Raw genomic sequence first — 21,544 nt, forward strand, 5'->3', positions numbered from 1 at the left:
CTCACCCAACAAAGCAACCTTGTCCATGCCAGACAAGTAGCCCCAGGAGAGATTGTTCCTGCCCGGGGGCGCCTCTCCCATGCTGCTGCTGGAGCAGTTATTCCACGCTGCTCAAAGGGTGTGACTTCCAGGGGAGCCAGCTTTACCGGGCAGCCTCCACAGAGCACAGGCACGTACAGATCTCCTTACTCTATGTTCCATTCTGTGCATCCGATGAAGTGGGCTGTAGCCCCCGAAAGCTTATGCTCTAATAAATTTGTTAGGCTCTAAGGGGCCACAAGTCCTCGTGTTCCTTTTAGGCACAGCCCTTGTGCATGTCACATCGTGGAGGTGTGCCAGCTAGCAGCTCCAGTGTGACGGTGATGCTGGGCTTGTCTCTTTGACAGGATTTGGGGTGTGAAGAATGGCCCGTTCAGATTTGATTTGTATATGAATCCTCTCCAACTCAACATGTTGATGGACCAGAAGAGTGATATGAAAAAATATGGATCTCAGCTCATTCCTGTGAAGCACGGATGTGTCTGCAATGTGCTGGGAAAGGGAGTGTGGTATTATAAAGTAGCTGAGCAGACCGCTTTTGGCAGTTTTGCCTCTGTTTGCCATCAGATTTTGGCCAAATTCGAGTCAGGCACAGACGAATTCCCATAACTCGCTAAAACTCTCCACTTCTTGTTACCCATCATGAGCAAATTGTGCAGCCCTTACCCTCTCTCCCGGCAGTGCACTCTGGCCAGGAATACGGCAAACAGGCCTGCCGATGCTTCCCAAGATGCGCTGCAAAGGGCTACCAGGGAGCAGTGTCTTTAAAATAGCAATTCTGCCCAGAGAGCTACAGAAGGGTGCACAGGCCAAAGGAGACCTTGGAAAATAAATTCTCCGAAGGCAAAGAGAATTCACAGTGCCATAGACATATTGGGGTTCTACTACTGTGTCTCCTCCCACATGCGTTCAATTGGCCGTGAGTGGCAGGAAAGGTTTGGCAGCAAATCAGATAAGCCCGATAAAAGCCAATAATACCGACAATGGTACTCCTGTGGCAAACACATAGGTCCAGCAGAATACCAGGCTGTCTAACCACCTGGGTGAGACTTGGGCCTGATTCTCCTTTGCACACGTCCCCTTTACTCTGTTAATGTGGTGTAAAAGGGCCTGGGTGGAAATGGGACTGAGGCCCAAGGAGTTCACAAAAGCAGGCAGAAGAGGCTGTTGACAGAGTGCTCACAGGAATCGCCATCTCTGGGCCTGCTTCCCCCAAGTGGAAATGAGGGCAACCTGTACGGCTTGGCATGCGCCAAGACGCACGGCTCAGCCAGGAGCCGGCTGGGCATTTTAAACCTTCTTCTTCTGCGCTCGCTCAGCTGCACCTGAGACAAAGCAAATTAGGTCCGGGAGTCCCCCGCCCAAGCCCAGACGTTGCGGCCCTGTGGAACTCCACTTGCAGTATGCCCTTTCCCCTGCTGCAAACCACACAGGCAGGCGCCCCTCCTCCTTTGCTCTGAAGGTCTTTCTGTCCATCTGCTGCCTCACCCACTGGAGACTTATAGAGACTAGAACTCAACCATGTCGAGCTGTGAAAGGAGCAAGCCTGAGCTCTCGGCCCAAGCCAGCACTTCTGGGGTGATCCCCAGTGTCAGAAGAACTCAGCTCTCACTTAGAAGAACAATGGGATGCTAAACTTGTAAGTCGACTGGGGCAAGAGCTGTCTTTATGTTCTGTCTGTACAATGCTTAGTGCTATACCAGCAAGACTCAGACTGAGGCTTGCGAGCCGCAAGTGGCTCTTTGCACCACATGATGTTAAAACACCATGTGGTTTAATTATTAACCAATCTAAGCTATTAACCAATCAGGAGGCTGTTACTATGTTATTAACCAATTGTAGTTAATAAAATAAAAATACTTGGTCAGTCATTTTGCTGGGAGAATTATATATATATAAATGAAATATATATATATATATATATAAATGAAACAATGAATTTACACTCCTGTGGCTCCTTTGGGGAATGTGGATCGTTAATTTGGCTCCTGACCCACTAAGGTCTGAGTATCACTGCTCTCTAGAGTCCTGATCCGTGCTGGGGCTCTTAGGTGCTACAACAATACGTAAAACAACAAACAAAAATCAGGTCTTTAGAAAATCCAGCCCCGACTGTGAGCACTTTTAAACCTTGGCTTGAATGCTCCAGCTGACAGCAACACAGCCTCAAAGAAACAAAGTAGAGAAGGAACCCAACACAAAAATTGGGACACTTTCCTTGGAAGAAAGATTGACAAAACTGGACCAGGAACTGCTATTAAACGAGCAACGTATTGATGCGGGAGTGTCTTAAATTTCATATCCAAAAATCTTTCCATCTATATCTATCTTTCCATCTATTTAGTGATCAATGGCTCCATGTCTAGTTGGCAGCTGGTATCAAGTGGAGTGCCCCAAGGGTCGGTCCTGGGGCCGGTTTTATTCAATATCTTCATAAATGATCTGGAGGATGGTGTGGATTGCACTCTCAGCAAATTTTCGGATGATACTAAACTGGGAGGAGTGGTAGATACGCTGGAGGGGAGGGATAGGATACAGAAGGACCTAGACCAATTGGAAGATTGGGCCAAAAGGAATCTGATGAGGTTCAATAAGGATAAGTGCAGGGTCCTGCACTTAGGACGGAAGAACCCAATGCACAGCTACAGACTAGGGACCGAATGGCTAGGCAGCAGTTTTGCGGAAAAGGACCTAGGGGTGACAGTGGACGAGAAGCTGGATATGAGTCAGCAGTGTGCCCTTGTTGCCAAGAAGGCCAATGGCATTTTGGGATGTATAAGTAGGGGCATAGCGAGCAGATCGAGGGACGTGATCGTTCCCCTCTATTCGACATTGGTGAGGCCTCATCTGGAGTACTGTGTCCAGTTTTGGGCCCCACACTTCAACAAGGATGTGGATAAATTGGAGAGAGTCCAGCGAAGGGCAACAAAAATGATTAGGGGACTGGAACACATGAGTTATGAGGAGAGGCTGAGGGAGCTGGGATTGTTTAGCCTGCAGAAGAGAAGAATGAGGGGGGATTTGATAGCTGCTTTCAACTACCTGAAAGGGGGTTCCAAAGAGGATGGCTCTAGACTGTTCTCAATGGTAGCAGATGACAGAACGAGGAGTAATGGTCTCAAGTTGCAGTGGGGGAGGTTTAGATTGGATATTAGGAAAAACCTTTTCACTAAGAGGGTGGTGAAACACTGGAATGGGTTACCTAGGGAGGTGGTAGAATCTCCTTCCTTAGAGGTTTTTACGGTCAGGCTTGACAAAGCCCTGGCTGGGATGATTTAACTGGGAATTGGTCCTGCTTTGAGCAGGGGGTTGGACTAGATGACCTTCTGGGGTCCCTTCCAACCCTGATATTCTATTCTATGATTCTATATTATTTTGCTGCTCCACTCCAAGGCACCTGTTCATCTTTCAGTTGAGCCATTAAGGACACGTGAGACATGACACTGGAGAATTTCTTTCTTCCTTTTTTACTTTCTTTGAAAATCATTACTGAACCCTGGTCTACGCCAAACTGCTCAGCAGCAATTAGACCCGCAATCTCTAGGAACAAAGGAGTCAGAGGACGGGATGGCAAACTCGACTCCAGAAATTAGGACACGAGAGAAAAATCAGGCCCAAATGACCACGTAACTCACCAAAACAAATGTTGACACTAGACAAGGTTGTCGCTGGAGAGTCGTATCTGGGCCAGGGAGCCCGACAGGACTGACGGAGTCTGCTGAGCCACTGTGCCAGCCCCAGACAGCAGCAGTTTATTCCAGCACCTCTTTTACTGCAACGGAACCCTTAAATAAATCAACACTTGCTCCTTGCTTCCAAATGGGGATAATAAATTCTTTAGTTTATCAGTACCTTACGGCCTTCCAGGGTGCATTCTTTGAACAGTTTCATTACAGATACAATCCTCTCTTCTCAACAATAAATTATTTTTTTTAAAGGAAAAGAGAAACAAGAGGATACATGACAATTTTAAAGCAAAAGGAAAACAAAACCTATTTTTGACATATATCTTCAAATAATATGAAGCCAACTCTCTCTGTGTTAAATGCCTAAGTATAAATAATAAAGGACATTATGGTATTTACAGTGTTACACAAGGAATTGAGAGAGCATCATTGACATGTAACTCAGAAAGACAATAAATGATGGAGGAAAACATTCAAGTATGTACAAGATGTATTTACAACAGAATATATCATTAAAATAATGATATGTGGCCATTTTCTTTGTCTGCATTTCTCTGCAGCATTTCATAGGTGCTCTTCTCACTGGAAGTCAGTGTGGCTGATGGAATCTAGCCAGTATCGAAGACAGAGAACAGGCTTTGCTTATGTTTGCCAGTGGGCGACATGCCCTTTTAGCAGGTACAAGTTTGCTATTCTGAATGCACGAGTAATGGTTTGTAATCTGTACAAAGATATAGTCGCTGGATGAAAACAGGAGACGATGCTTCATTGTCATGAAACAAGAGCAAGGAAAGAAAGTTTTATTGTTTCCATGGCAAAGCAAAGCGAAATGATGGTCCTTTCACACCCAGGGAGAAATTTTGCCGGATGAGGTGGGAGATGGGGGAAAACACAAATGTGAGGATACAGGGCCAGATTCTCAGCAAGTGTAAATCAGCAGCTATGGTACTGCACTGATTTATACCAGCTGAGGATCAGGCCCCCACGTTTTACACACCACTTTCCATTGTTCACCCTGACGGGATCCTCTAATCATGCAGAATTTCCCAAAATGCAAAACTGCTTAGTATAAATACGTCCTGCTGGGGTAAATGTCATGGTCATGGAACTCAGGGTCATTTTACAGCCACCGAGTCTTCGTTCCCCCTCGGACTGCTGTTGCACTTACTGTGAGTTTTAGCAGAGGGACAGTGAGGCTGCCAGGGGGTTGCACATTGTTAAAGGGACCCCAATAGTACAAAGAGTGCAGCAAATGGCCCCAAGAGATGACTTGGCCTGCCACCGGAAAACATGTTTGCTCTAATGCTGAGAGTTGAGTTTCCTCCCCCTCAGTCCTGCGAGGTGAGCAGCAGGTCCAGGGATTGCTCAGCACCTCTTGCAGGCTGAAGCCCATCTCCAGGAGGCAACAGGCCGCAACAGTGTCAGGGCTAGCCAGGTTACTGGTTCGTTAACCTCATCTCAGACTGTGCAGAGCTAGGTCCTACCATTCTCAGTGCATATTTCTAATATGGCTCATGCAAGGGGCCAAATTCTGCTATGTTACACTGGTGCAAAACCAGGGTAACTCTACTGACTTAACACACGTTTGGTTTTTGCTGGGATTTCCAAAGGCGTCTAAGGGAGTTAGGCAGCCAACTCCCATTGACACTCATTGAGCACACGCATCTCTGAAAACCCCAGCTTAAAGCTCTCAGGGCTCATGCTCTGTTGTGCCTTACTCCACCTGTACACTGGGGCAGCTCCTTTGGCTTGAGAACTTGACAATGCAATCAGAAGAATATAACAGATTTTCCCAGGTGTCCCACGTGCACAAGGCACGGACTTCCATTTTGTAGTGCTCTTCTGTAATCTTTGATAATACTTTCAGTGTTGTAAGTAATTTATTCTGCTTTCATGTGATCAGCCCCACTCCCCCTCTGATTAATCTGTGAAAAGCCACAGAGGTCACCAAGACATGGCGTGCTTCAGTGGATGGGGCACTGAATGTGGACCCAGGAGATTGGGGCTCTATTCCCAGTGGTGCAGCCTTGGGCAGGTCACTTTCCCTCTCTTTCCCCTCCCACCCTTTGGCCATCTAGTCTATTTAGTAAGCTCACTGGGGCAGGACTGGGTTGGATTTTCAAAAGTACCTAAGTGACTTGGGAGCACAAGTCCCATTGACAGTCAATAAGACTTTTGTTCCTAAACCACTTAGGCCTCTTTGAAAACCCCAGCCACTTCGTCTTACTATGTGTTTGTATAGTTCCTAGCAAAATGGGGCCCTGGTCTCTGCTGAGACCACTAGCTCTCCCACACTGCCAACAGCAATAATGACTAACATATGAAATGAGCGCACAGCATCCAGAATTTACACAGGGCCCTGGTTGTGTGTAGATGCAATACAAAGACAGTGGTTAAGCACAGTGAAAATACAGCAATGCATACAAAAGAAGAGGGAAAACTGGGAAGGAATATGAGTCTTGGTAACACATTAATTAAAAACTCTGCAGTCTCCCATATGCTTTTTAAATGCGCAGCGATATGCAAGTACGACTGAGCCCACTGCCTGAGCTCTTTCACTGAAAATCACCTGCCCTTGCTTTCCCTTCCATCAGAAAGATTCTCCCTTTAATCTTGTCACCATTTCCCTGCTGTCCTAAGATCTCAGGCTGCTTGATCAGACGGCTAAGTACTCTCATCTCAAAGCAAAAGTGAAGCTGACGTCGTCTGCTTTGATAACACAGTACTGTAGCTCCTCGCCTTCATCCAGAGTACTGAGCAGTTTCATTTACCACAATAGGCCAGATGCTGCTTTTAGACCCTGAATGAGCTGTCCAACCTGTTCAGCAAAGCACTTCAGCATCTGCTTAACTTTACTCATGTCTTACTGATGTCAATGGGACTTGAGCAAATGCTAAAGATAAGCATGTGCTTAGAGGTTTGCTGAATTGCGACCTTAGTTCCACTGGTGTATATCTGGCATAATCGCCTTGATATATTCTGATTTACACCCGTGTAAGTGGGATCGGGATGTGGCCCCAAGAGTAAATCATGGCTGAAATTTTTGTTGTCCTGAAATGGTTCCTAGTTAGGATCAGCAATGCTCACAGCACTGATGTTCTCCTATTCGTACTCCCAGGGGTCCATGCAGAATGCTTGCTATTTACATCAGTCCTGAGTCTGCATTGTGCCAGCTGAATGTAAAATCAGAATCAAATGAGGGGGTCACCCCACTAAACTGATCAGAATTTGGTGCAAAAGAGGCAATTTGCTTCTGTCTGAAAGGGTGCAATAACTCCAGTATCGATCCCACACTTGCCTATGACCAGTCAAAGATTCTAAAGCACAAACACCGGTGCACATTGTGGGGCTAAACGGCGCAGCGTGTTTGTCTACAGAAATGGGCTTTTTCATAGAACTATTAAAAAAATCAGGTCACCAGATATGAACTCAGTGATTCTTCCGCTGTGCCTTTCCCACCAGGGCTCTGTTTAGCTATTCAGCAAATTGATTTGGCTGCACGTCCTTTCTGTGTGCAAGGATGACTCTCACTCTAATCGCAGCTCCAACGAGTCACAGAGTAGACATTGTTACAGGTTTCCTGTTGTTTTTTTCTCACCGTGTCCCCTTGGAAACAAAGACTCACTTGTCTATTAAAAATCAACATTAAAAATACGGGTAAAAATGGCTGCACTTTTATTAGTGGCTTTTTTCCCCAGCTAGTTCTTTTCCTTGTCTGGTTACAGACACCGGGTGTATTTTTCCCAGTAACTTAAGCGAATAGAAATCTTGTTCTTTTGTCAAGTCCTGGGTTCACAGCCTTTGCTACTCTGAGCCCATTTTCTAAGGGATAACTAGGACAACTAATATCTGGAAAAAAATGTAATGACAGTTCCTAGTGAGTACAAGCTGATTTCTGATTAATAATATACTCAGTTTAAAATCACAGCATTACTCTCTTTCCAATATGTAACATTATTTAATGCAATTTTTGTTATCCTGCTGTCATTAACAGTAGCACGCTGTTTGATGTACTATTATTCCAGTGCCCAATGAAGCAAACCTGTTGGCTGGAAGAGAGCAGACACAACTCCTTTCAGATACGGAAAGCAAATAAAACCTCTTATAGAAGAAAACAGTATTGTTTTGTTGGTGGGTATGCCATTATAGGGTATTGTGATTGGGGGCGGGGGTCTACTACAAGCAAACATAGGGACTTTTGCAATTCTTGCCAGTCATACATCCAGTTACCATAATGCAATGCACAAAAAAGCCAGGAGAATTGAAGGTCGGAAGGTTCTGCAAAATACCGTGGAACAGCAATTACTGTAACAGTACAAAACTTGCTCTCAACATAACATAACATAAAGGCACCATTGATATCTTTCTCATTTTTGAAATACTGTAAAAAATTGCTACATATGGCACATAACACCTTTGTACATACATATATTTAATTTATAAAAGTTTTTTTCCCCCTCCTGTTTTCTATTAGTGGAATTTGCTAAAATAAAATAAATTGTTTAATTTAAAGGTGGAATACTTCATTATATAAAATAAAGTTTTACATGTGAATCTATGCGTTTTGTTTATGTTTTATACAGCAATAGGGTCTTGATTAGCTATTACACTGGACAACCTTGCTTGTAATTCTTCCTGTGTGGAGAACCGGCTAGTTGGGTTAGTCCTGCTGTCAGCCAGTCGGTATGCAGTGGCTGGCTCTAGGCTGGTTGCCATGGGGTTCTGTATGCTCAGGAAAGGTGTATCCTCACCTATTCTTTCATCTTCTGTTTCACTCTCAGAGCTACTGCTCTCAGAGCTTGTGTCGGTGTCCACTTCTAATCTGTTGGAAATGTGGCCGTTGGGCTTTGTTCTTTTTGCCCTCCGGCTGTTGACTAGTTTCTTTGGGGGCTCTTGTGCTGGCTCATACTCCTGTGTGGTTTCATATTCCTCGTCCTCTACTATCCTCAGAGGACTAGGTGGCGGACTGTTGCTCTCATGGGCAGGATTGTGGTGGAAGGAGTTGAACTGCTGAATGTGATGGTCATACTTCTCCCGTAACCGAGGTGGCGTCACCAGGAGCAGAGGCCTCTCCTCTTCCATAAAGGGACTGACCGCCACAGAAGGGACAGATACAGTTAAGCTGGATACCGGTGGAGACATTTCTGAAAGGGGGGACTTTGGAGAACTTGGAGTGTGGAAATCAACAGGTGACATGCGAGCCGGTGTGGTCATAGCTGATACATACCTGAATAAGAACACATACAAAAAGGCCCCATAAAGGTGGAGAAGGAATAAACATAAGAGAAAACATAAGAAAGGCCATCTTTGAGGAACAAATCATTGCCATATTATCCGTGTCCCACGTTTGTGATGTCACGTGAGATACCCTTGGGAATAAAGGAATTCATTTTCTAATGCATGCAATTGTCAAGATATATTTTTGCATGCGCTTGTCTTGCACCTGCCCACTGGATGTTGCATGCATGCATGCGAGCGGTGGATCTGACATGTGCACGCAGCTGCGTGCAGGGATAATCCTGGCAGTAGGGCATGCATACTGCTTTTCATTTAGGCCATCACTGAAAAACGCAGCAGCCTTTGTCAGTGCTCCCATAATCAATGCACCTGACGGACAGACATTCCCAATGTTATTAGCCACATGGTGTGTTAGCTTAGAATGCTTTTGTGCTTATGGGGAAAAGTGAGAGAGGAGATGAATTTGATGAAACCAGAGGTGCAAGGTTATTGGAAGAGCAGGGAAAGTATTTTCAGTTCTTTGGCGAGTCCAGCGACAGGAGTGAGGGAGCAGGAGATGAAAGAAACACAATGCAGTTGCAAGTAGTTTATAAAAATTGTAGTGTTTGTTGTTCCAGAAAACATTTGCCCCATGTCTGGGACTTGAGGGAATGAGCAGGGAAAAAGAACTAAAATGAGCAGAGCTGAGGCTATCTGAAGCTTGAGCCTGCATATCTCTGGTAAAAACAGAGGGGCAGATTTTGCCACCTTTACTCATGTTGATTAAGTAGTTCTTTACAGTGACAGTAGTTCCATCAGAATTGGAACCAGAGTACTTAGGTGGACCCCTAATGTTAGAACATATCGGGCCTGAGTTTCCAAAATGAACTGGAATCTCCACCTTGTTCAGTGGAAGCATCTGGGTGCTGACCCCTGGAGAAACCATCCTGTCTTAGAGCACTGAGCTGGCTTTTAAATGCGTAAAATAGCATTTTAAAATGGCAGCTGTTCCTTACGTGGAATATGATCCGTGTAAGGTCTTTTTTCAGGACACACCTTCCCCCCGCTGCACACAATCTCCTTGCCAGTTCTGTGGGGGCATGAGGAGCCAGCCCCTTGACAGAATGACCCGGCAACAGCTTCAGAAATCAAAACACATAGCATTTCCTGTCCCCTGTGTGGAAACAAGAGCCGACACAAAGGACGGTTTGGCTCAGTATTAATGGTCCCTCTAGAGAATGTACTCAGTGTCCCTTGGTATCCTTCTGGGGAAGGTTAGCAGTTGAAGGTGATTTTTATAAATGGAGCTAAGCTGCCAGGTAGGCAGCCGACCCTTAAAACAAAAGTCCTACTGACGTTCAAACAAGAAAGACAAAGGGCCAGATCCTCTGTTGGTGTAAATCAGTGTAGTTCCCCTGCACTCAGGGAAGCCAGGCTAATTCACCCCAGCTGAGGATCTGGCTCAAAATGTCTGATCAAAGGCACAGTGCCCAGCATGACATTTAACATTGTTTAGTTTTGCCTGTTTTTCCTTTCCCTGCACTTCACCAGCTTGAATTTCAGTTGTATCCAAATTTAAGACATACCCTCGTCTTTACAAGTTACAGGCCTACTGCTGATAAGTGCATTTTATTTTTAATTGGTGAATAGTTATCTGAGTCTGAAATTGTCAAAATCAGTCTAAATCCAAAATTGTTATCCAAAGCATGACTCAGTTCTGCATATTCCCCTTGATTAAACACAGCAGGATAATTGGAAGGAGGGGAAATTGGGTTAGATTCTCAGCTGTAGTAAACGGGTATAGTTCCATGGATTTCAGTGGTGCTCTGCTGATTTACATCTGCCCTTTGTTTCTAGGGAAAAAACGACAGCTGTAACCGTTTGTGGCAATGAATCAAGTTGGCCACCGTGAGACCAGAGAGGAACGAATAGGTGTGTGTGTCGAATAACAGAATTAAATCATTCCCTCTTTTTCCTTATATTCAGGAGCTCTCTGTTCTATTCAAATCTTTCTATAACTGGTGCTGAAGGGATAGAACCTTCCACCCAACAAGTGCTGCTGACAGGAAGTTTCACTTCATTTGGTTTAGTTAAACCGGTCCAACATTGTGTATTGACGCACGGATAGAGATACACCTGGATGGCATGTGATATGTTTGTGAATGGGATTATATGATGGAGTTTCCTGTCACAGGAGGGGACTGGTCTAGATGACCCAGGAGGTCCTTTCCAGCCCTATGTCATATGTTCCCATGACAATTATACGGGTTTAAAACTGGGTGTATCAGTTTAGCGTGTGTCTGTAAATTTACCGACATAAACTAAATGGATAGAATCCAGGTTTAAACTTATATAAGAGGATCCACACACAGAAATGCAGTGGTTTAATGAAATCAACACAAATCACTTTGAGTTGTGGAAAATGGCCAGTGCTACTGTGATGGGTCCTGCACTTTTTCTTGGTGTGGTGGGCCAGGGCGCCGCCCCTTGCCCCTGTTCTTGGGCGTTGTGGGCTCTGCTAGTGCCTCGGTGGGAGAGAGAGGGGAGCAGGGAAGGGACCCACGTCCGCTCTCCTATCCTGGGTCCCAGCCCTTTCAGCTTTGCGGGCTGCTTTCCCTCTCTCCCCTTGGGTAGGGTTTCCCTCAGTCCTCTGTGCCAGGGGAGTCCCTCTGCTCTGCTTGGGCAGGGTTTCCCTTCCCCTGGTCCTCTGGCTAACAGCAATACTCCTCCATACTCTAGTCAGCTCTTCTTCCTTCTCTCTGTCTGACTGAAGCAGGGTTTTTTTTATTAGGTCTTGGGTGGGGCCTTAATTGGCTCCAGGTGCTCCAATTACCCTATAGTAACCTTTCCGTAGTCCACAGGGAATAAGGCCTTGATCAGCCTAGGGTTTATATACCTCCCATCGACCACTCCTGCTGCTCTCTGGCCCTGCTGTATCACAGTGTGTAGACCAGGTCTTAGGTCAGCCACCGAGATGATTTCTACAAGCTTCTCTGGTGTGAGATGCAGCAAATATGTTCCACTGAATACTAGGTGGGTGCCCAGCAGGTGTAAACTGGTGTCGCTCCATGGACTTCAATGGAGCCAGGCCAACATGCATTAGCTGAGGAGCTGGTCCTCAACCTTCATTTAGCTTTTAAAGTAAAATTAAGATGTGACTCAGGTTTACCTTAGAGATCAGAGTGTGGAAGGAATATATTCTTGTCTCATTAACTCCCTGCGCAGCAAAGTCTTAGAGGAGAAGGGAATCTTCATTTTTATTTTAACCGGTTTTTTTATGGTTCCAATTCAGCTTTAATTTAGAGTCTCTCTCTCTCTCCCCCACCCATCTCCCAGAAATAATTTGCCATTTATTTCCTGCAGGCTGAAGATAGATGAGGCCTAGTTTAACACCCAGGGTTCATGGTCACATCAGGCACAGGTTTGGGCCACTGGTGATTTATTGTAAAAATGCACCCTGTATTTCCCCCTGGAATGTTATTTGCAGGAAATGCAATGTTTGGAGATGTGGTGCCCTCTTTCTCCTCGTTAGAATGAAGTGATATATACCCAAAAAGCTTGCTAATGTGTCAAAATGCTGCCCGGGGTAACCTAGACGCTCCAGAAGGGCAGTGCAAACAACATCCTCTCTTCTCACCCAGAAGATCAAATATGCTATACTAATGATTATTTTATCTGCACGAACTTGGGAGTACAATCCATATAGCCCGTAGATGGTACAGAATACAATATTTGCTGCTATAGGCCCTAATCCAGCAAAGCACTTAAGCACATGTTTGATGGGGTGGCTGCCCCTCACTGGTATGTAAGGGGTTAAAGCCAACCTGGGGAGGCTGCACAGGAGGCAGCCAATAAGGAAGAGGCTTGTAGAGACAGCCAGTCAGGAGAAGCTTTATTGGAACAGCCAATGAGGGCCGGACTGGCGCATATAAGAAGGGGCTGCTGAGCAGAGCAGAGGCAGTCACTCCCTGGAGTTTGAGGGAGGAGGACTGGCTGCTTAGAAGGCTGGAGTACCATGGACAGAGCAGTGCTGGGCAGGGTCAGCGGAGTAGGAGGAAGCTCCAGGTTGACGGCTGCCAAACTGGGACCCTGATACAAGCGCAGAGGAGGTGCTAGGGCTGTAGGGAAGTAGCCCAGGGAAGGAGATGGCAGAGCTGGAGGAGGGGCAGTATGTGGCTGCTGGCTATAGGGTCCCTGGGTCAGTGGGCAGGGCCAGGCTTCCCCCTATTTCCCACACTGGCCCATGAGCAAAGTGGTCAGTGCATGGACTGCAATCTGCCACTGGGATGAGTGTCTAGAACCTGGACTGCAGACTGCCACTGAGGCAAGTGGTTGGTCGAAGAACTGTTGGTCCCCTGGAAGGGGGAAAAGAACTGAGTGGGGCACAGCCGGAGGGCTGTGTCCAGAAGAGGATGACGTGATCTGGGGAGTGATGTGGATCCTGGATGCAGAGATAGGAGTGATGATGGGCGAGACACCACCTGAGAATGGCGCACTGGCAACCCTGAGCTAATTCCCAGGATGGCCAGCAGGCGGCGCCACAGTGGTGAGTTGAACCCATCACAACATGCTTAATTTTACACTCGAGTGAGCCCATCAATATTAACAGGACTACTCACATGATTAAAGTTAAGCATGTGCTTAAGTGCTCTGCTGGATCAGGGCCATAGCTGGTTCCCTGATTTTGGGGTTGCTAGACGCTGCATTTATTGAAAGCTAAATTCCAGAGTAAAATTACAGGCAGTTTTTTCACAATAATGCGACAGCTAGTAATGACCCAGCATTAGCTATGTTTTGCCTTCCTACATGCTACATTCATAGAGCTCATGTCCATTATTCACGCTTCCCTACCTTAGCCAGCTCCTCTCTCTGTAAGAACCAGTGCAGGATGTAGGCTTCTGCTGTCATTTGCACACGCTACTTTTTGACTCATGAAAGTGTCTCCTGCACAACTCAAGAACTTCTTTGATTATGCTTATTTGGCATATTAATGCTACCACAGACAGGCAGTTAAACCGTCCCTGTGAATTCACAACACTCAGAGAGCTGGTCTAACAATGGTTTGTTCTAATTTTTCTTATATCCTAACCCATAGAACTGTATGACCACACTCAGTGTTAAGTTAGGGCTGCCTATGAGGGCTTAAAGGGCCGACGGGGCTAGCTGGTGCTAACTTAATGTCTTTATAATTATTTTTAAAAGTTGCAAACACAACAGTGTATAAAGAAATGGTTTGTACTTGACAGTATGCCCCTCCCCCACTCCTTCATATGCCACTCGTCCTTTCCAATTGTAAGCTCCTGGAGGCAGGGACTCTGTCTCTGTACATGTCTGTACAGTGCAATGCCTCACACAAAAGATCCTGAGTGGGGCTCTCCTGTGCTCCTATAATGACGAGAACGACAGCGCTTCACAGGCATTGTAACTATTCGTTCAGTTTCCCCTTTTGCCTCTCTCTCTCCTGTGCACGTAGGCTGCCGACACTCCAGTAGTGTCAGTCACCCTACCCGGTTTCAGTTCTAGCCCTGCTTTCACTTACAAACACACTGGGGGGGGATTGTTCAAAAGCACCTAAGGGGTTTAGGAGCAGAAATCTCACTGAAAGACAAAGGGGCTTGTGCTCCTAAGGTACATAGGTGCTTTTGAAAAATCTCTCCCCCAGTGGATCGATCAATCAATCCTCTTTATCTTCCTCTTTTGTCTCTCATAAACTCCATAGGCTGCCTTACTTGAGTGCAGGAAGCAACCGAGAAACAGAACTAAGTAAAAGTCTCCCCTTTGATCTCTTTTTCTAGCTTCATATGCGAGAGAACCTCTGGCCAATTAGGTCTTGTATGTATGTGAACTAATGCCCAGTAGCCATGAGCCAGGACCAGAAGAGGAAGGAAGGGAAGAAGGAAGATTAATGGGGCACTGCTCGGCACATTTATGAATAAGGAGGAACATTTTCTAAAGAAACGGAATTTTCTTTGTGGTCCTCAGGCACGAGGATTCACTCTGGATCTCTTCAAGCCCATCTTGCCCCGGCAGCTAGAGGAATCAAAGTTAATTTCTCGTAGTACCTTTCGCTGTGAGGTGAATCTCGGTAGGAGTCAGGAGTCTCTCTTGCGTGCCTCAGGAAGCTGTTGCAATCTCGTGGACCTCCCATGCCGCTGAGGCGTCCTCTGGGTCCTGCTGGGCTCGTGGGCCTGCTGTTCTCTACGGAAGAACTCACAAGCACCGAGTGGCTTTCCGAGATAATGCTTTCAGTCTGGCCGTTACTCCAACTGATGGGGGAGGGGAGGGGGAAAGAGGAGAGAAAGAGCTTTTACTTGAAATTCAGAACAGGAGAAAGCAAGCTAATGGAAGTTTAACAATGGGAAAGCGAGGGCTACATGCAGCTTGGGATATGCCTGTTAAACTCCATACCAGTTTATGGCAATCGAAGACCCTAGTTGGTGTGAATTCTGCCATCCTACAAATGACAAGATGGTTTTATTTCTGTGAATACCAATGGGTGGTTAAGTTGGGGGGGGGGGAAAGACTTTTCCAGTCATTAGCTTCTCAAACTGTGGATTGGGACCCCAGCGGGACCTGTTTTAATGGGGTCGCCAGGGCTGGTGTTAGACTTGCTGGGGACTGTGAGTTGTGGGGCTCAGTCTTTGGCTTCAGCCCTGAGTGGTGGGGCTCAGGATACAGGTCCCCTTGGGCTGGGGCAGAGGGACTCGGTTAGGCTCAGGCTTTGGTCCTCCCTTCTGGGGTCATGTAGTAATGAAGTTTGAGAACCCCTGAGCTAGAGCCATACTAAGTGATCTCACAGTATCTCCAAGAATACACAGTATCGCCCCGATTCAGCAATTTGTGTGTATTAAAATTCACAGTACCAGTAATGGAACTCCACACAATCATTAGTCTTAGTAAACTCCGAGGAAGATAATTAGTTTCGGTGGCAGGATGTTAAGTCTCATACATCTTTAGATTAAAACCCCGTGACCAGTGCATTTTTATGCATCTGCTTTATGCTATGGTGGCAGAACTGACATCCAACACCAGTTTCTCCTTAGGCAGGGAGGTTTGTTTTCTCATTCTGGTACCTATGGCTGGGCGTCTGGGTGACAGTGGTGGAGTGATGCGTTGTCGAGGTGTAGTGACTTGTGGAAAATGACGTCTCTGTCTCTCTCTCAATGACGTGTTCGCTGGATATTACATTTTTAGATACATACTGCTGAAGAAACAGACGTATCTCAGGTTTACACGGGGAACGTACAGCACATCTACACACACACACACACACATTTTTTCAGATATTTATTTTGGGCCCCGGGTGAGCAACATTCACCAGCCTTTGCTGGCTTGAGGAACAAGAAAATGGGTTTGACCGTAACCTGGTGACTACAAAACAAAAAGCATCACAATCTACCAACTGGCAGTTAGGCTAGTCCACACCAGGAAGATTAAATATCCACTTGGTACATTATTTGTAGAGAAACCTCTCCAAAGACATGCTTCCTTACAGTACCGTTGCTATGAGCTCTGAGTTTCTTCTGCTAAGGCTGGTATTCTAACATCTCAGCTTCCGACACAGAGCGATCTAGTGACTGACATCCAATGTTCTTCTGAAATGGTTGTCCATGAAAATGCTCTGAATTTACTGTACATTAGAATCATTTCTTAAAAAGTGTCTAATCATTTCTTGGTGGAGAAATCCCACATTCTTGGAAACCCTGATCATTCATTTTTAGCAGCCAGCAGTTGAAAGGCCCTCAGATAAATGCAACGGCTACCTACATTGACCAGCTGGACGTTTTCGGGCGGTGGATTGGGACGGTGGGGCCCATTGGCCATGTTCACCATGTTGTTCTGCTCAGAGCGAAGGCTCTGCCTAAGACGCTCATGCAACTTTTTCCGTTGCTTCCTGTGTGGGAAAGAGGGAAATGGTTTTAATAGATGAAAGAGAGGCAGCTGCGCCACCCAGCATGATGGAAGCACTTTATTGTCAGCCCATGCCCATTGTTGACGGTCTCCGAGCAATTCCTAACAGCAGGGTGAAAAGCGCTGGCAGAGCTGGGGAAGGTGTGTGTGGGAGTGAAGGAAGTTGCAGAAGGACAGGGAAAGGTGGGAGAGGAGGAGATCCACTTCCAAAACTTACTCCATTTCAGAAGCAGTTCTCTTCTGAAGATCAGACTGACTAGGTGACATTCTGGATTTTACAATCCACTGACTTATATATAGCTTGGTTCCCCTCTACTGTACTGAGCTGCCACTCCTCATAACTATGCATCAAACCACAAAACACAGTGGATGTACTTCTGCCTTTGCTTGACATGTAAATGCAATATGGTACCATGCAGGCTGCTTACGGGTTTGATAGCATGGGCTGGATGGACATGCTGGAAACAATTCATCTATAACACATCCTATGGGTCTAGGAGCCGAGCCAGGGAACACCCATGTTACAAATGTAAGCAGTGTCAGGATGAGCTCCACCCTGACATCTGGTGGTGAGGTGTGGCAAGTTGTGGAAAAGAACTTCAGGGGCCAATCTCATTTGCATAGGCACACCCACCACGCCTAGAATGAGACCATAGCTGCCCAAATGGTCACTTTGGCTGCTGTGGGATCCCCAGTGTCTCTGTTATTGGGGCAGGAAGAATAAATTGTTATTACCCTGATTATGGGAACTGTGCTTGGAACTGTACGTGGCCTTTTGTTATGATGGAGGGATTCACCATCAACTAAGTAGCACTCGCTAGGCAAGGGTCATGGGTTCCAAAACTGTGTGAATGGAGAGAGGCTGGGGACAAGTAGTAGTACTTGGTGGCATGGGCCCCTTGGTGAGGGCCTTACATGCTGATTGCACTTCCTCCTCTCTCCACTGTGGAATATCAGAGCTAATTTTGATTTCATTAGAAGTCTAGTTATAGGCTGCTGAGCTCACTTTGGGCTGACAGTGCACCAGCACTGGGGCTCCCCTACTATAAGCTGAATTCACCTAAGAGCTGAAATCACTGAGTGTTGTGTTAAGTAGTGGGGGAGCCTGAAGATATATTGTGGAGCAGTTTGCGGGACGGCTGGTGAAGCAGTTCGACGCGGAGCAGTGTGTGGATGGCAGGAGCTGCTTGTGGGCTGTGGAGCTGAGTTCGTGGGGCAGCTGAGCGAAGGAGTTCGTGGGGCGGCTGGCGGAGCGGAGCGCAGCTGAGCGAGGGAGTTTGTGGGGCGGCTGGCGGAGCGGAGCGCAGCTGAGCGAAGGAGTTCGTGGGGCGGCTGGCGGAGCGGAGCGCAGCTGAGCGAAGGAGTTCGTGGGGCAGCTGGCGGAGCGCCGCTATGGAGCTATGGGGCGGTCAGCTTCAGATCACGTAAGGTGCCTCTTACCCCCGTCCCATTTCCACCCAGGTTGGGAGGTAAAGCTCCGCCGATAAACTTTCGAACTCTGGGGCTGCCCTGACCAGGGACAGAGACTTTTGGGGCATTGGACTTTTGGGACTTTGGGTGATTTGGGGTTGCTGGACTCAAGAACCAAAGGGAAAAGGGCATGCCCCAATTTGCCTGGGGTGGGGTTGTTTTTGCTCATGGGTTGTGTTATGAATCCTGTTGGTGGTGTTTCCCCAACATAATGCCACATTGTTTCTCTCTGTTATTAAAAGACTTTTGCTACACTCAGACTATGTGCTTGCGAGAGGGGAAGTATTGCCTCTTGGAGGCGCCCAGCGGGGGTGGTATATATTTTTCCCAGGTCACTGGGTGGGGGCTCGAGCCGGTTTGCATTGTGTTATTGGAATGGAACCCCTAGATATTGAACCCGGCCCTTGTTGCTGCCAACTCTGACGGGCAGAAGGGTTACACAAACAACAGCTAAATGCTTTGCACTGGCAGCAGCAGATCCTGTTCAGAAGAGCAGCAACATGCATCCTGCAGAGGCTGTTCACCGTGAGCCCTCCAGTCCTGTACCTGTTCCGCAAGCCTTGCAGCTAGCAATGTGTTACTGTGATGACTTTTCTCAGTCAAGACAGGAGGTAGCCCAGTGTTTCATACTGTGTGTCCTGGGACAGTGCATCTACAGAATTTGCCATGGAATTCTCCCCCCGCCACAGAACTGTGCTCTACAATTCAAGCTTTCACGTAAAAATATATTTAGAGTCTTTATGGTTGCAGAGGAAATCTTGAAAATATTAATGAAGTGCTAACTGATGAAGTAAGGTTGGCCTAAGTATGTGGACACCCTGACAGCTCTGAGAGGTGTGAACTGCCTCATTTATGTAAATGGAACGTTAACTCTGAAACCTAGTGATTGTCACATTGATGTCAACACTGTTAATAGGTTCACTGCTGTTTTGACAAAAACATCCAACTTTTGTGTTTCTGCCACTATCTCAAAATGCCTCGGACTCCTCTGCTTAGACCACAACCTTGATGTCCCCTGCTCAGCTGCTAAACCATCTATGAACACTTCTATGGGCTAATAACAAGCTGCCAGTACAAAATCTATAGCACACCAAAACCTGAAACTGCAGTATAAAATATATCAGGACTACAGTATTACAACTGTTATTCAATTTCATACTTAATTTATAAATATCCTCCAAATTTGTTTGAAGGTACTGCAGAATTTCCGTAATAGTGCTGCAGAACCCAGGGAATTGAGTGTAAAATTTAGGTCCAGTTTACTGCAGAGTATATAGGGTTTTGCCTATAGTACCTACAGTTCCCAAAGCTGTCTACAGAAGTGTAGATATTTTAGCAGGATAAGATACTGCAGGATATAACCATGTTATTTTCAACCCTTTTCAGAAATCAAGGGAGGATATTCCAGGCTTGGCAAAAAAGGAAAATAAGAAGCTGAAGCTTCTTAAAAGATGCTGTGATCAAGGAAGCTTGAATGCAAAGAATGAGTTACTGTACACTGTGCATTTTAATATTTTTGCATGAATTACTGGAGGCACATTTTGGTTTTTGTTATAATTTAGTGCAGTGGTTTTCAACCTTTTTGTCATTTGCGGACCCCTAAAAAAATTTCCAATGGACGTGCAGACCCCTTTGGAAATCTTAAACGTAGGGGTCCGCGGACCACAGGTTGAAAACCACTGATTTCCACTCCTCCTGCACTGGTGAGGGCAAGATGTAGCATAGGTTTCCTGGATGCACTACAAATACAGCAGAGTCAGGAGATATGATTACTACACAATTCCAATGCACACGACTTTAGGCAAGTTAGGGAACATGATTCAGGTCGCATCTACCCTAGAAGCTGGAACCGTGTTAGTGGATAGCTGTATGGTAACTAGGACACCTGACTCAGCTGTATTTGTAGTGTAGGCGGGTCCTAAACAGGCTTAGATTCATAATTTAGGGGTCAGATTCTTAGCTGGTATAAATGGCATAGCTCCACTAAAGTCAATGGAATTCTGCCAATTTGCACCATGTGAGAATATGGCCCTATGAGTCTGTGCTACTTTTCACCTTCAGAAATATAGCTGGGCGCATTTTGCAAATGTGTCGTTCTTCTTGCATTTAAAGGACATTAAGTAAAAAGAAATTGCAAAAGGAAGCTGAGAGGAAAGAGTAACGGGAAACCTAATGTGGTTTTGCGACGTCTCTTCATTAATTTAATTGCTATGCAGATAGAACACTTCGGAATTAAAGATTCGCTGTTCGATGTCGTCTTCACACTCCATCAGCAGTGTCATTTGCAAAGATGCCCAGGCATTTCTAGATCTTTCTTTTCTTATGTATTCTTTTCAAACCCATGTGGGGTTTTGCTAAAGACAGGATGTGGGAGGAGGGAGCACACTGAGCATATCCAAATGCTAGCATGACTCCACTGCTACATTTGGAGGGCTTAACCTATCAGTCCCCTTTTCACACTCATCAAGTGCTTTAAAAATATTTCGCAGGCCGCTGACAGCAATTCCCAATATCTCCTGCTCCTCCTGATTGTCAAGGGCTGGTTTGGATTCCAGGCTGCTCTAGAGAGGTATTTTAGGATGTGTATATTTAAAAAGCTGTAGGTTAGAAGCCTGATCCAAACCCCACTGTCCATTGGTTTCAGTGAGTTTTGGATCAAGTCCTTGAAGAGCAAATCTAATGGAACATCTGCTTTGTGCAAATGTGGTAGACGTACAATACTTTATTTTAGTGTTTGGTAGGTACAATTAGAAGAGTTTTATAAAAGCAGCAAAATAATTTGACAGCACAAGTCCTATTGACTTTCACTGGGACTTGCTCCTAAATTTTTTACATTAGCCCCATAATTTACAGAGACATTACAGAATTTAACAGCACATGTCTATACATCAAATTCAATCCTTTAGTCTTTTGGATTTCCAAGTTCCTACAGCCGCTGATCTTGTTCTCAGATACTTACAAACTAGTCTGATCTTTTTACTTCTAGTCCCTAAAACCCACATTACAGTGTTAAAAAGCTGGGCTCTGTTGTCCCATCATGATTCCCATGGGAATTATGAACATGTGACAAAAAAGGAATGAACAGATCAGTAAAGTTAGTTTGAATCACGTTCTAATTGGGAGGATTAGTTAATAAATTAATATTTGCAAAGCCCTTTGATATCATCCCAGGTGTGATATTAGAAATACAATTATATATAATTGTACTTCTAATATCACAA

General features: G+C 45.8%; 1 protein-coding gene across 9 annotated transcripts in view; it reads right to left on the minus strand.

Annotated features, from left to right (window-relative positions):
• Window positions 1-7,670: 7,670 nt before the first annotated feature.
• The window catches only part of NRG1 (neuregulin 1), a 707,499-nt gene continuing 693,625 nt past the window's right edge, over window positions 7,671-21,544 (minus strand). For 8 of the 9 annotated variants that reach the window (XM_084628934.1, XM_084628933.1, XM_084628932.1 and 5 more), the window contains 4 exons: window positions 16,710-16,836; window positions 16,016-16,146; window positions 15,005-15,208; window positions 7,671-8,952 (listed from right to left, as the gene is read on the minus strand). In XM_084628934.1, the coding sequence (XP_084485060.1) occupies window positions 8,301-8,952; window positions 15,005-15,208; window positions 16,016-16,146; window positions 16,710-16,836 (1,114 nt within the window). In that variant the 3' untranslated portion in view covers window positions 7,671-8,300. The remainder of the gene's footprint in view (window positions 8,953-15,004; window positions 15,209-16,015; window positions 16,147-16,709; window positions 16,837-21,544) is intronic. The other variant, XM_084628929.1, reaches the window with a different exon arrangement.

Source organism: Lepidochelys olivacea, assembly GCF_965140295.1.
Source record: "Lepidochelys olivacea isolate rLepOli2 genome assembly, chromosome: 5".
NCBI lineage: Eukaryota > Metazoa > Chordata > Testudines > Cheloniidae > Lepidochelys > Lepidochelys olivacea.